The sequence below is a fragment of the Tympanuchus pallidicinctus genome, unplaced genomic scaffold (genome assembly GCF_026119805.1).
Source record: "Tympanuchus pallidicinctus isolate F22 unplaced genomic scaffold, pur_lepc_1.0 scaffold5, whole genome shotgun sequence".
Lineage (NCBI taxonomy): Eukaryota > Metazoa > Chordata > Aves > Galliformes > Phasianidae > Tympanuchus > Tympanuchus pallidicinctus.
Window position 1 is genome coordinate 22,644,920 of NW_026294769.1, and position 15,553 is coordinate 22,660,472.

Genomic DNA, 15,553 nt, shown 5'->3' on the forward strand with positions numbered 1-15,553 from the left:
TCAAATACTACTAGAATGAATAGCCCCCTACCACAGGAAAGGTAAGACAAATGTTATTTCCCTTTTTATTTGACAAGTCCCTCGATATGTAGTATAGGAAAAAAAAATTATTCTGCTTTATTTCTTGTTGTAAGCAAGTCTGCCAAGAACTCTAGTTAGTCCATCAGAAACTATACTGATAAATGAGAAAACGTTATCGTGCCTGACAATATCTTGAGGCAGAAAGACCTGCAACAAACTGAACTTTTAATGAATGTTTATATTCATAACAGCACATTTATCTGAGCCCCAGCATGTTTAGTAATCAAATATTTCTTCCAGTACTACTCAACTGTTTAAGTCTGCAGAAATCTGATATTATTACACTATTTTGACACTATGTTGACATTAAAGAAAAGTTGCTGATTTATTTACACTTATTTTCATCCTTCCCATTTACTCACAGAGAAAATACTTTGGGTTGTATAGCTGACTTACGGAAAGAGTGATCTTCGCAGAAATATATGATGTTCTTCATACAGGCATAAAAATATATAGACTGAAACTTTATAACAATCATGGAATAACATTCAAAGAAGTATAAATACGTTTGAGAAACAAAAATGCTTAGAGTGAGCTGGGGGAATTGCTCTTCACCTCATAGATCTTTCCATCCATGTTGATTTGTCATTGTTTTTATCATTTTCTTTTAAATACAATTTATATTGACTTCATATTATGTTAAGTAAACACAATAATAGAAAAACTAGAAACTGTATTCACTTTACATAATCCTTAATGCAGCTTTTGCAGTCTGCAGTAAGATGCATTAGCATTAAGGACAAAAAAGATAGGATTATCTGGATGCCATTTGCTACATTCATCTCTCAAGTATATCATCTGTGTTGATCATTATGTATCTGGTGGATAGCAAAGAATTCACATGATGATGTTTAAAATCATCCTGCTGATTTCAGGACAATCTACTGTACATTCAAAAGAACACTTTTTTTTAATTATTTTTTTTTATTTTTTTTCACTGAGTTTCAGAGTGAATTATCTATTATGTCTCTCCAAAAATCTAGTCACCAATCATCTGAAAAACTTCAGAATAACTACTTTGAGCTCTCTAAACTTTTGGAATCAGTAACAAAACAATCAAAATGTAATGAGCTATTTTTTACTGTCCTTTATCTTATTTTGAGCATAAGAAAAATATTTACATTTTTCATGTGGAAATAAAAATAAGGAAGTTGATAAGGAAATGAAACATCCATATGTTTTGATCATCCGGGTTACTAATTTCAAAAATATGTAGTTCAAGATGCAAACCTCATTCCCGGTATTTCCTAAGAATACCTGACATTTTTCCTGTCAAAAAGGTCTATTACAGTAGAGAAAAGTCACAGAACTGAATCCTAGGCCACATGTCTCTAAGAAAGAACATTTTATTACTATGAAAGTTAATGCAACTTCTTTCTAAATAAAAATTTAATTAGCAAAACTAATAAAAATAAATTTAAACATAATCATTTCCATACACTTTGCAAAACAAAATACAATATCAGCTTTATCCCAGTGTTCACTTTTGGTGCAGTTCTGTTTCATATTTTTTACCATAAATATTTCAATATTTAATCACCATTCCTGCTTGGAGAGCTCTCAGATTGCATACATATTTGCTGTCAAAATGTAGCAGACTATATATGTGCATACATCAAAATAAAATATTTGAGTAAGAACTTTTCCTAAATTTTATCATTAATATTGATGCTGACCGAAATAGTCAGTGCATTTAGTAAGTAAATATTTCTGACTGAAGTTGAAAGTATTCAGTTAAGTCTCTCCTTCAGTTACTTGTCACTTGGTCAGTGATCATCTGAGGAATCTCTGCATAGCTGCAGGACTAACTGTCCCTTTACTACTTTTTTCTTTTTTTTACTTTTATCAAACTCTCAGACCTCAACAGAGCTTCAGAAGGAGGATGCAACACTACAAGCCTCAGACTGTAAGGAGTCCTTGGGTCCTCTCACTGGGGCACACATTCTCAGAGGCTGCAGGATGTGTGCAATCATTGAGGGTTTGTGCTTCCATTTGGAAGAGCTTTGGGGAAGAGGCTACCACACTGTGCAGCGTTAAAGAGGATGAGAAAGAAATGGATCAGATCTTCCCTGGGACCCGAAGGGGAGGTTGGAGGAGCAGGAAAACCTAAAAACTTGGAAGTGGAAGAGTGTAAGAAGCCAGAAACAAAAAGGAAAGTAGGCAGCAGGAAGCCTGCAAGGTCTTTCAGCTTATCCAACATTGACTATTTTGTGACAGGTGACAGGAAGAGGGGAAATGGCCTTAATTTGCACAAGGGTAAGTTTAAGTTGGATAACAGGAAAAACTTCTCTGCAGAAAGGCTTATTAAGCACTGGAATAGGCTTCCCAGGGAGGAGGTTGAGTCACAGATTTGTTTAAAATCCATTGCTAAATCAGGGACATGATTGTTAGAGCTCATTATCGTTAGGGTAGTATGGTTAGGTCATGGTTGGTCTCAATGATCTTTAAGGCCTTTTCCAACCCAAGCAATTCTATGATTCATACTAGCCACTTCTAAAGGCTTCCCAACTCCTTTAAATTGTTCAAAAGCCGTACACTTCTAATTCCACTTTGAGTATGCACACAAATCTGAAGACACTTATTCTCAGAGGAGTTCATGATAGCAAAAATCAAAGTTGAAGTCTCATTCTTACGGGAAGAAAAGTGTATACACTCAAGACAATGCTTACACAAATGTGAATAGAAAATATTTCCAACAGAATTCAGTAAATCTGCACTCATAAGTTTCATATTAGCCATTCTTTAACATCTTTTGACATGAAGGATATTTTTTGAATAATGACAAAAAAATCTCAGATTCAAGTGCTTCCTGTAGTTGGAGACTGAATCTAGACTCCTATGGATTTATGGGACATCTACAGCATCTTTCTGTAGAATCTTTAGTAATGCACATTCTTCAAATAATCATTTTAATTTTTGTTCTACTTAGCAAAATATCAATGATTAGATAAGCACAATAAGCATGATCTCATATAAAAATGGCATGTATAACATGCTCATTTGCTATATTACTACATGCATTGATATCTGAGATGGTTTTAATGACTTCATTCTCAAACTGCATTTCATTTTTTGCCTAAAGCAGAATATAATAATTATAGCTCCAACTAAGAATAATCTAAAAAAAAGAATGTGAGTAATCTAAAAGCAGCCATTTAGATAATTTTGAATTGTTCGGTAATCTCATTCGAGAAAGGAATTCACATTTCAGCTAATCCCTTTGGAGAATATAGCTTGAAATTCACAAAGAATGCAACCAAAACACTCAAAGTTTGACAATCCATCAGTCGTATGGAGAATCAAAATGTTGATGCCATACCATATGCATGGTTACTTTTTCTACTATTTATGAAGAGGTGGAAGTTTAATTAAAGGAGTACACAAGTAAATCTCCCATGTTAGCAATCCACTGGTCCATGAAAATTATCTGTAATTAATTTAATTTAAAAGAAATCATACTTTAATTTGTTGAGTTTCACTACTAAGCAAAGGGAAGTTAGAACTCCTGACATTCAGACACAAACATGTTTTGTTGCTTGCTTTCTTTGCAAACAGTATCATGCTTTTCTTACAGTTGATTGGATTGTGACAGAACACAATGGGGGTAATGGCACTAATAGATTGAGCAAACTGTGTTAAAATCTAAGTAAATGGCAAAGATTGTTTTAGGCATAGGGATTACAGCAATTACTTCTCCTAATTTAATTTTAAATCTCAATTGGGTATCTGCTTTGTAGCATTCTGAACCAAAACAAGAACTTTCATCCTTTAACTTGCCTCAGTGACATCTTAGCTTTATTTAAAAAAAAAAAAAAAAAAAAAAAAACCCTGTGCACTCACTCCCCAGTGTGCTTAAATGTTCAATATAGATACTTTGGTTTACATTTCAAAAGAAAATATAGCAGGGCTATGCTGAGAACATTTTTTTATTACGTGAAATATTTTATTAAACTGTGCTTATTTCCTTTTCATCTAGTGTTAGAAATGCAAGCTGAAATTTTCCAGTTTATGATTTTTAATGACCAGAAGTTACTGTTCCTATTGCTGTTACCAGGGGAAAGAGAATGAAAGGAGGAGTTTTTTTTTTCTCTCTCCAAATCTAATGGTGCAATCTTCTCCCTAAAATAAGGAGGAACACAGACTACCCTTTTGGAAAACTGAGACTGACTAATACGAATCTTTCCCACTATCAAGACAAAGAACAGACTTGCCAGTTTACATGCTCATGTATAGAAATATACATACAGGGTGTTCTGTTTGCATAAATAAGCTTCTTTTCTCTGCAAAAGGTTGAATAATTATATCATTAGTCTCAATCCTCAGAGCGCTGAAAATTTACCTATAATTTACCAAAAATAATTAACAACATAAGGATTTTTACAGAGAAACAGCACACAAACTTAATTTTGTTCCAGATTATATCAGGCTGCAGCCTGCCTTTGTTTCAAGTTCTAATCTATTTCTGTGTATTAATCATTATTTATTTTTTAATAAATTCATGGACCATTCTAATGTTCTAACTGTAAAAGGAAGAAGGTAATTCTTAATAATAATTAAGAAAAAGTGATTTGCCGCAGGAAGTGGAATGTAGGCATGTAGAAAATTACCTGAGAACAGTAAACTGTGCAATACCTCCCTCTCTCACTCCGAAAATTTCATTGGCCACATAAAAGGTCACTGAAGCAATGCCTCCCTTTTCTCAACTGCTTTCTAAGCTTATCTTCCATCCTGACTTTTTATTGCTATACTGAGCCAAATGTATAGATAAATTTCCTTGGCTGTATCAGTGCAATGTGCTGCAGATCAGAAAAACATTGTTCAACCCAGCTTAAGAGCAATTAGCTCTACATTATAAAACATGCAATAAGAATGTTAACTGGTAGACAGGAAAACACAAAACTGTTACAGTTTACATTTTTCAGTGTACCTGTTAATAAATTATAGCAAGAATACATAAAAATGATGGCAACAGTAAAAGCACTCTACAAAGTTATTGTAAATCAGAAATTATATAAGATCATCTTCCTACAAATGATAAATACTGCTGACTTTTCAGATTAATAGCTAAGTGGAGTTGGGAATAGGAATGTATGCTGTAATTGTAGATCTCTAAAAATAAAAACTAGCTCAGTGTAGTTGACATCTTACATTCACACACTGATTAATCTTCAGTAGTTCATTACTGCATTGGTTTTTTTTAGTAATAATACTTAGCACATAGAACATGAACTCAAACAAACATACAAACAAACAACATCTACATATACAAAACAAATAGCCAAGTCAATAAAAGTAATTTCACAGAATCACAGAATATCAGGGACTGGAAGGGACCTTGAAAGACCATCTAGTCCAATCCCCCTGCCAGAGCAGGAACATCTAGATCAGGTCACACAAGAACACATCCAGGCAGGTTTTGAATGTCTCTAGAGAAGGAAACCCCATCACCTCTCTGGGCAGCCATGTTCCAGTGTTCTGTCACCCTCACTGTAAAGAAGTTTTTTCTCATATTTATGGGGAACCTCCTGTGTTTCAACTTGTACCCATTTCCCCTTGTCTTATCATTGGATGTCTCTGAGAAGAGCATGGCTCTATCCTCATGACACCCTTTCCGTATTTATAAACATCAAGGAGGTCACACCTCAGTCTCTTCTTCTCCAAACTAAAGAGACCCAGTTCCCTTAGCCTTATCTTGTATGGGAGATGCTCCACTCCCTTAATAATTTTTTATGGCTCTGCTCTGGACTCTCTCAAGTAGTTCGTTGTCCTTGAACCGAGGGGCCCAGAACTAGACACAAAATTCCAGATGTGGTCTCACCAGGGCAGAGTAGGGAGAAGAGAACCCGCTTGACCTACTAACCACACTCCTCACTACCTACAATATTAAGAGAAAAAAATGCACATATTTGAAGTCATTTTTTCCTCTACTGTTATCAAAATGCCAGTCAGATGTGTGCATCATCCTATTTCCAGGAAATAGGATTTGAAAACCACTCTAGTATCTCCAACAAATGAACAACAGAGACCAATAGGGAACACACCAAATTCTAGATCAACTTCAAAACTAACATTATCTTACCACAGGGAAATTAAATGTATTGTTTCCACCTCATACAGTCATTTGAGATAAAAAAAATAACTCAGACACTGCTTTCAGAAAATTTTCTAAAGATATTTTAAAATTCTGCCTTGAAAATTCTGATATCAAACTTGGTATAGATTCCTTTAGTTATTTGGAAAGACTACTGGTTATTCTGTAGGATATAAACCCCTCAGAAATTTTACTCTTGGGCCATCATTTTACTCCTATGATAGCCATGCATCATAAGCAATATTTCTGTTGATCTTAGATGAGAAGTGTACAGAACAGTTCATGGTAGCTAGCATAGTCATTTGACATATTGTTTCATATTCCATAATTACAGTGTTTTCTGCAGGACCCAGCTGACAAGGAGAATTAATCCTGGGGGTCAGGCAAAAAATAAGAGATAGAACAGGTACTACACATATCTAAATTTATTGTAAGATTATCAGAGAAATGCTGTTTCTTCTTCACTGTTGTACTAAGTGACTGAAAACAGCAACTATAGAGAAGTAGCTCTTCAGCTTCTTCATGCTATAAGGAAATTTCAGAATAAAGATTTCTGAAAAAATGTGGAAATAATTAAAGAAGCTCATTTTAACCAGAATTAGCTGTTCCAAAATGCTATGCCCTTTTAAATAGCATTTAAATGTCTAAAGCAAGATGCAGAAGGTTTGATTTCTCCAGAAATCTCATTTGCTCCAGTGGAATTTCTTCCACTTGGGAAAGAACAGTGAGAGTTATTGTTACAGTTCTCTTCAAAAAAGTAGGAGTGTAAAACACCTGCATATTGAGAACAGAAAGCACTTCTCTCAAAATGTGTTTCTTAAAAAGTGTAAATATTTCTTTGGCTCTAGTATAAAAGCAACAACACTGTTGACATCTTCAACTCTGTTCAAAAAGTGAAGGAACAATGGTAAAACAATTGGATTTCCACCCTGTACCTCTGTCTAAAGATTCAAAATTCTAATTCAGGTTATGTTCTTTTTCATCAACAGGTATTTTTTTTTATGATGATCTTCCAATATCTTTAAGTATTAATTAGAATATTTTTTTTTTCATATCCCAAAAAACAGGCTTTAAATTTCCCTCATAAATTAACAACAGACTTGATAATCTGGAGTAAGAGTACATTCTGCACTTCAACTAGCAGTAAACGTTTCTGAACACAGAACTCTCTGCCTATAGTGGCATTTGTAAGTCTACAGTGCACACCAGTGGAATATAGCAGTACACGCATGCTTTCCACTCTTGAAAGTATAGTGCTGGACTGTTTTGTAAACTGTCTGCCTTGTTTACCTTTTAAACCATCTGAAATGCATATACTTCAGAAATGATAAAGGCAGCTAAAAAATGTTAAGGAAGACTTGCAATATGTGTAAACAATAACATTTTATAGTGCATGTTACAAGATAAAACCTCTAAAAACTAATAGTCTTGCTAAATATAACTCAGGATTTGAAAACATTTGGGCAGCACACCAAGGATTTATAGAGTTTTAGAAAGAGCTCAAAAATCAGGCTTAGTTACACTGTTTATGTCTTCCATATTGTAAGACCAATTGACTGACATAAAAACTAAGTTTTACCTAATAAAACCATATAGCAAATTTCCAGGGATGACTGTGAACATTCACAGCTAGAAACTTCACTGATTGTTCAGAAAGTACAAAACACTATTCTTCGGCATAGTCACCACCATTAGCTATGTATTTTTGCCAGCAATGAACAAGAGCCTGCATACCATGATCATAATAAATCTCTGCACCAGAGGAGGTGAACCACTGTTGTTGCCATTACTGCCAAAATGCAATACCCACTGCCTCACTGAGCTCACATCTGTGGTTTGGTTTCCATAAGTGCTCAGCAAGCATGGATGAATATAAATGGATGCAAATTTTTCTGAATGGAGGAATACAGTTACACGTTTCGCTTCATACACACTTCCACGTCAGACATAATTTTATCAGACCACCCCTTTGCTGCCCCTAACAGAAAAAAAAGAAATGATTTCAACACTAAATTCAACTTCATGTTCCTGCTGTTAAAATAATCTAATTTATGAAGACAAACAGGCCAAGTTCAATGCTGCAAACATAAATTCCCTATTCTTTGTAGTGAACTCAAGAAAATTTTAAGTTGATGCAAAATGCATCCATTAGGAAAAAAAAAAACAAACAAGTGAATATTAATTTTTTAACAGAACATAATTAATTACTTGGAGCACTCATTTCATGGCAGCTGTGAAGTTTCTAACATTGCATAGAACCTCACAGTTTTCCAAAAAGCTAGCAGAGTAGACATTGTTTGAAAAAGTAGTTCAGTTAGCTGCGGCACTGACAGTGGGAATCTAAAATATTTTTTTTTTTCACATACCCAATGCAGCTGTCAGGCAATCTACAAAAGGAAATAACAATTTATGCTTTACTCTGAAACCAAAAATTCTTAGTGAAGGAACAGAAGTAATCCTGAGGTAATGACAAATGTTAATCTAGAAACTCCGTTGTGATTTAATATCGTAAGTGTATATATGAAAGAGATTCCATGTTTAGTCTAATATATGTCTGCATTTTCCTTTATTTTCCTTTTGAATCACTTAATGCCAAGAACTTTATATGCGGCTCTAGCAACCAGTTCTCATCTGTGGTGTTCACATGCATATTTCCAACACACAAGACTTGTATATTTCAATAAATGAAAAATAAAAAAAGCAACAATAGTAAATATAAGTAATTTCATTCACATTTGCCATATTAATATAGACAAATGCCTTTCTGCAATTTAAAAAGTAGATGAGAATACAAACAGAATGCTCGAAATATCACCTTCTGTTAACAATTAAAGCAATTCAGCATGTCTTTCATTTAAAAAGCAGCAACACACACGTGTATGTTTGCATGCACACAAATAAAATTGGAAGTTATTGATTTCCAGCCTCCTCTCAGGAAGTTTCTAATCCTTATTGTTCCATTCCTGCTGACAGTGCCATAAAACATGAAGACTGCATTTCTTAAAAAAACTATCAATTAAATATGGACTTCCTCTGGTATGTAAGTATAATAAGCTAAAATTCTACTTCATGAGCAAACAAAATAAAGAACTAAAATCTGAAGGAACTCAAATATGACACATCAATGTTCTTTTGTTGCTATGGATACTCATCTGTGAATGAAGCTACATTTTTTATATGCGCTATATTATTATGTATATTATTATATGTATATTATAATATTATGTATATTATTATACATAATATTATGTATATTATTATACATAATATTATGTATATTATTATACATAATATTATGTATATTATTATGTATATTATTGTAATTTAATAAACTAATTGGATCCAAACTAATTTAATTGGAATGTAATAAATTAATCAGAGTCTTTCCTAAAATATGAAAAGAAAGTTAATTTTCCAAGAGTTTTCCAAAATGCATATGTTAAATTTATATAACAAAAATAATTTTGCATCAATAATTCTATATGCTTATATGCATATACAAATTGAGTTTTGTTGGATGTAAGAGGTCCTTAATTAATTTTTACGAAAGCTAAATGCTGAAAGATGCAACAAAAACATCTTCTACTCACTAAACTTGGAAGGGATTTCTGGAGATCATCAGTAGCTTACAAAGAAAAGCATTCAGGTATGTTTTAAATATCTCATAGAAGGAGATTCCACAAGTTCTCTGGGCAGCCAATTCCAGCGCTTTGTGACCCTCGCAATGAAGTTTTTTCTCATGTTCAGATGGAAACGTTCCATGATTTCAAGGAACACCTCCAAGAAGGTCCAATGAATGTTTCTATATTTCTCAGTTGCAGTCTGATCTCCTATATAAAGGTAAAGTTTTCTAGCATCAAAATCACACTTTGAATTCTCTGTTATGCTGATCTACCAGTATATTACTACAAATTACTTTTGCACTTTGAAGACGCTGTCCTTTGAGACCTGCCAGCTTTGATAAATTCCTTCACTAATCAGAACTCCCTCCGGTGGGATTCCATGCACCAGCTCCCTGATTAAGCAAACTTTCTGTTTACCTTAAGTTCAGGGTATTTTCTTACTACTTGCCTTTCTCACTTCCTTCAAAAACCTCAAACTCTTAAATTTCAGTCAATATAGACAATGATACTATTCACAAGCAAATCTTCAGATAGTTTTTCCTTTCATAACACTTAATAGCAGACTTGCATCGCCTCTTGTTGGTCCATTTAATGCCTACACAGAGCAATAATTCCTGAAATCTTCCAGAATTAGATTGCTTTGCATCCAACCATGATATCCTTTCAGCAGCTATACAGTCAGACCCCAGCAAGAACCAGATTCTGAAATTCAGAGACATGAGTTCTTTAAAGACTATAATCTATCTCATCAGGTGATCTCCCATCAAAATCTCGTCCTTACTGATCTCTCCTCTGATACTCTTCACAAGCTATTAGTCCAGCTATCACCTATTATATAGAAGAGCTCAAAAGATTTGGGTTGATTTAGATCTGTGGGCAACTTCCATCCCCTCAGACCTCTTCTTCCCTTTTTCCTGAAGAGCCGTCTGTCCTTCATAGTACTTCAGTTCTACAAACTTGGCACAGTATTTTAATTTCTCTAAAAATATTTGACTCCTGTAACTAAATACAGCTCTTTCTCATTGATTCCCAGGGTGCATGCACTTCTGTACAAATTCTACCCATGCAGATGAGCAGCTGGGAACACTGGTCTAAGGTCTGGACAGGCTTTGGTAGACTCTCCATGATATTCTAACTCAATGTCCACAGCAAACAACATATCCCTCAAAAAGAAAATTGAGATACATAGGGACTTCTGTCCCTACAGAATAGATTGTCCCCCTTGCTGCTTCCGTCTCTTGCTGTTTTCTCCTGATGTTAATGCATTGTTCAGGATAAAGCTGGCTCTGATTTCTGCTCAGTTATGGCTTTCTTCCCCTTTTTTGCTATGTGACGTTTGAACCAATTCTACAATAGCAGGTGTGGAGGTGGAAAAAGAGCCATCCTCCACTTTCAGGAGGTGACAGTTTCCTACCTTCATCAGCATGGATCTCTCCACTTACCCTACAAACAATTGCAGCCTCTGGCTGCTCCTCCTCTATGTTTTTGAGACTTTTTTGTCCCTAAGGATGTTCCTGCAACATGTTCCCAGCACCTTCATGCACTCCTGTGCAAACTGCTCAATGAAACGCTGCTGATGGTCATTACCCTCTACATTCTGGACCTGGCCTGCATTACTGGAGCAGACATCTGATTCTCCACCACTGAAGCCACCCATCCCAGCAGCAGCCCTGATCCTGGAGTAACACAAAGTGCTTGATGTTAAGTGCTTGATGTTAAACCAGAAGCGGTGCTCAAATAGTGCTGCATAAAATGTCAGCACTGCTTTACTAACACGTAGACTACTACATCTTGGAAAGCCAAGGCCTAGATTGAATTGTATTTGAGTATGGATTCCAAAAAGTACAAGAAAGGATTCTACAGGTACCTCAATCAGAAAAGGAAAGTCCAGAAGAAGGGTGAGGTACTTAAATTTTTTGTCTCTGTTTCTCCTGATAACCACATACCACACAGCCCTCAAATGTTTGGTCTGCTAAGAGGAGACTGTAGTAGCACTGCCCCTCCCACTGTAAGTGAAGATCAGATTCATGACTATCTGAAGAACCTGTACATTTACAAGTCATGGGTCCTGCTGAGATGCATCTCAGACTCCTAAGGGAATTGGCTTATATGGCTGCTAAGCCATTCCCCATAATATTTGAAAAGTCATGGCAATCGGGTGAAACCCCTGGTGACTGGGAAAAAAGGAAACATCATACCCATTTTTAAAAAGGGTAAAAAAGATGATTCAAAAGATTATTGTTCAACAAACAAAGAACAGGCTGCAGGATCGAGTCCGGAGAGTGGTGATCACTGGCTCCATGTCTGGACGTAGACTGTTGAGAAGTGGTGTCCCCCAGGGGTTGGTGCTGAAGATATCTTTAATATCTTCATCAATGACATCAACAGTGGGGTTGAATACACCCTCAGTAAGTTTTTTGTTGACACCAAGCTGTGGGGTGCAGTTGAAACACCAGAGGGACAGGATGCTATTCAGAGGGACCTAGACAGATTTGAGCAGTGGGACCAGGTGTATTGCATGAGGTTCAACAAATACAAGTGCAAGGTCTTGCACTTGGGTTGAGGCTATTGCCCCTTGCCAATATAAACTGGGGGATAAAGGGATTGAGATCAGCTCTACCAAAAAGGACCTGCAGGTAATGATGGATGCTGAACTAGATGCAAACCAGCAGTGTGCCCTTGCAGCACAGAAAGCCAAGTATATTCCAGGCTGCATCAAAAGAAGCAGAGCCAGTAGTTCGAGGGAGGTTGTCATACCCGTCTGCTATGCACCAATGAGGTCTCATCTGTGTCCTGATGAGAAGTCCTCAGTACAGGAGAGACATAGATCTGTTGGAGCACATCCAGAGAAGGGCCACAAACCACAGAATTGAATACCTCTCCTAGGAGGATAGGCTGAGAGAGCTGGGGCTGTTCAACACAGAGAAGGCAGCGAGATGACCTGATAGCAGGCTTTCAGTATCTAAAGGGGACCTACAGGAAAGAAAGGGACAGACTATTTAGAAGGGTTTTTTGGTGGTAGAACAAGGGGAAATGGCTTCAAGCTCAGGGAGACTAGATTTAGGTTAGATATAAGGAAAAAAATCTTTTACTGTGAAGGTGGTGAGGCACTGGAACAGGTTACCTAGTGTTGTGGTTGATGTCCCAGCCCTGGAGACTTTCAAGGCGAGGCTGGATCAGACCCTGGGCAACCTGATCTAGCTGTGGTGACCCTGTCTGTCGCAGGGGAGTTGAACTAGATATCTGTATAGTCAATGAATGTACAGATGTTATAGTTATGAAGTATACCAGAGAGCTTGGCTATGTAGTTACTACACAACAGCAGAAAGGATAGGATGCTTATTCTTATCCTGGGCTCACTTATGAAACTCCAGCAGAGTGGATCTCCACTCCCCATTGGTAGTCATCTCTTAAATGGGTCTAGGAGAGGTAGAGGCAGGCTCCACTCCTTCTGGCAGCACAGATGAATTGCCTTCACCTGTGCTCCTGTGGCTGACTCATTGCTTGCCTCAGGTGATCAATTAGAGGTTTAGGCCATGATTCAGCACTTCCCATACAATAGCCCTCAGAGGTTCCTTCCAACTTTAAGGACTCTATGATCTCACAAGCTCCCCTCTGCCCTCAGGCCTGCTTCCCCAGACTGTCTCTGTTGGACTGGTGTGCTAGAGCTATTGAAAGGTTATCTGGTGGAAGAATGAACAACAGTGGATGAGGATATGTCAGGGATTACTGGAGAGTGAGACAAGATGGGTTCACCAAAATATACTGAGAGAGCTGGGTGGTGTCCTCCAAAGCCACACTCTGTCAACTTTGAAAGATGATGGAGAACAGAGAGGTCCTTGACAGTTGCATAAAAGCAACTGTGATAAATAGCTGCAAATAAAGTCAAAAATGAGCACTCGATCTGTGAAGAGAGGCTGAAGGAACAGCATTTGATCATTCTAGTGAAGAGATGGCTTCAGTGGGATTTAATAGCAGTGCCCCAGTACTTATGAGGGGATTATCAAAAAGACAAAGCCAGAGTCTTCATAGTGGTGCAAACTGGGAGAACAACAGAAAGTAATCATATACTGGAGCAACAAATGTTCTGTCTGGGCACTGTCAGAACCCAGAACATTTTTAACCATGAGTAGAATCTACTAGTGGGTCAGACTGCCCATTTGAGCAGCAATTGGACCTGAGGTATCTTCCAACTTGAATTATCCTTCAGTTCTGTTGTGAAAGCAATTTCAAACAAACATGGATATTTGCTTCTTATTTTTGTAAAGCCTAAGTATAATTTTATTCTTAGTTAAAAGGAAGCAGAAGCCTGAGCTTTGTTTCTTATTCCACATGATAAATATATATTGCTAACATACCTGGTTCAGACTTTCCAGTTTAGACTGTTTTAGTTCTTCATATTTCAACTTCCAAAGAGCTAATTCATTTTCTGTCTTTTCCACTTCTTTTTCCAGAAATACATTCATTCTGAAAGGGTTTTAAAAATCAGCATTACTTTTTGTTTTGAGGATGAAAAAACATAAATGACATTTAACTTCTGTTCAAAGCTTCAGTTATATTTTACAGCCTTTTTCAACTGCATATTTTTAAATTATTTTAAACATATACTATGACCACATAATTATTTTAAGAGATTTGTAAAAAAATAATGGCTGAAGAGAACAGACAATTCCAGTATGGAATTCGAATTCTTGTCCTAAACTTAATAAAATTTGGAAATGAACGTCAGTTAGTGATTTTGGTCACGCAGTATATGGTAAGATAGCAAAGATCCTCAGAGGATTGAGATTGGTTCACTTCATTTGAGTACAAGGAAAAGATTAAGAACATGTATATGGGAATATATACATACAGTATGTGCAGAGCACTGAAAAAAAGAGGATTCTTGAAAGAACGAGAAAAACATTTTGGAAATGTGGATTATTTATCTCAGAGATACTACATCCTCACTAAAATGACAACTCTAAGGATTCTGCTCTGGAATGTTATTTGAGTAAAATGTTCATTACTATATTCTGGAAAAAGGTCAGAAAAAATAGTTCACAAAGAAGGAATGATGGTTCCTACTGAAATACTGAAGTTTGGTTTTAGCTTTTACCTCTTTTCAAAACACAGTATTATCAGCAAATAAGGATATAATGAAAGAAATATGAAGCTCTACAGATGTTCCTGTCTTTGAGACCCATTAAAAGTTTCATTTTTGTGTCCACAGCAAAGACTGCAGCCAAAGTCCAAAGATAACAATGAATTTTTCATAAATTATATCCTTGACTTCATAATTTCATTTCGTATTTGTGAAATATGTGTATATGATTTTGCAATAGTCTAACAAAACAGAATTTGGCTCACAAGAAAAAATGAAAGAAAATTAAAAAAAACTAAATTACAAGTAAAAACTTTCAGTTTATATTGGTACAATTTTTTAATAAAAACAGGTTATTGTTTATAATCTATGATTATTCAACTGGCTATAAACATCAGTATAGGAATAAAGCATGTAAAGTCAGGAACCTGAATAAATCTGAAGTCTGAAAAGCAGTAAATCTGCAGATGGATCATTATGTTGGGAGATGACAATTTTTTTTTTTTTATAAGTTTTATGATACTGCAGGGATGAAACATGAATATATCAGAAAAGATAAAAATATTGAAAATATACACTTGAAAATTCAACTAGCAACATAAGATACTGTTGTATGTCATAGTAGTTATTTTCTCTTCTGGGACAAAAATAATGTGTTAACCTTTTGACAAAAAA

The 15,553-nt window shown here is 35.8% G+C and overlaps 1 protein-coding gene across 5 annotated transcripts in view; it reads right to left on the minus strand.

Annotated features, from left to right (window-relative positions):
* CCDC102B (coiled-coil domain containing 102B) overlaps positions 1–15,553 on the minus strand; it is a 121,538-nt gene that overhangs the window by 81,830 nt on the left and 24,155 nt on the right. For all 5 annotated transcript variants that reach the window (XM_052704707.1, XM_052704710.1, XM_052704708.1 and 2 more), the window contains exon 4: positions 14,154–14,262. In XM_052704707.1, coding sequence (XP_052560667.1) covers positions 14,154–14,262 — 109 coding nt within the window. The remainder of the gene's footprint in view (positions 1–14,153; positions 14,263–15,553) is intronic.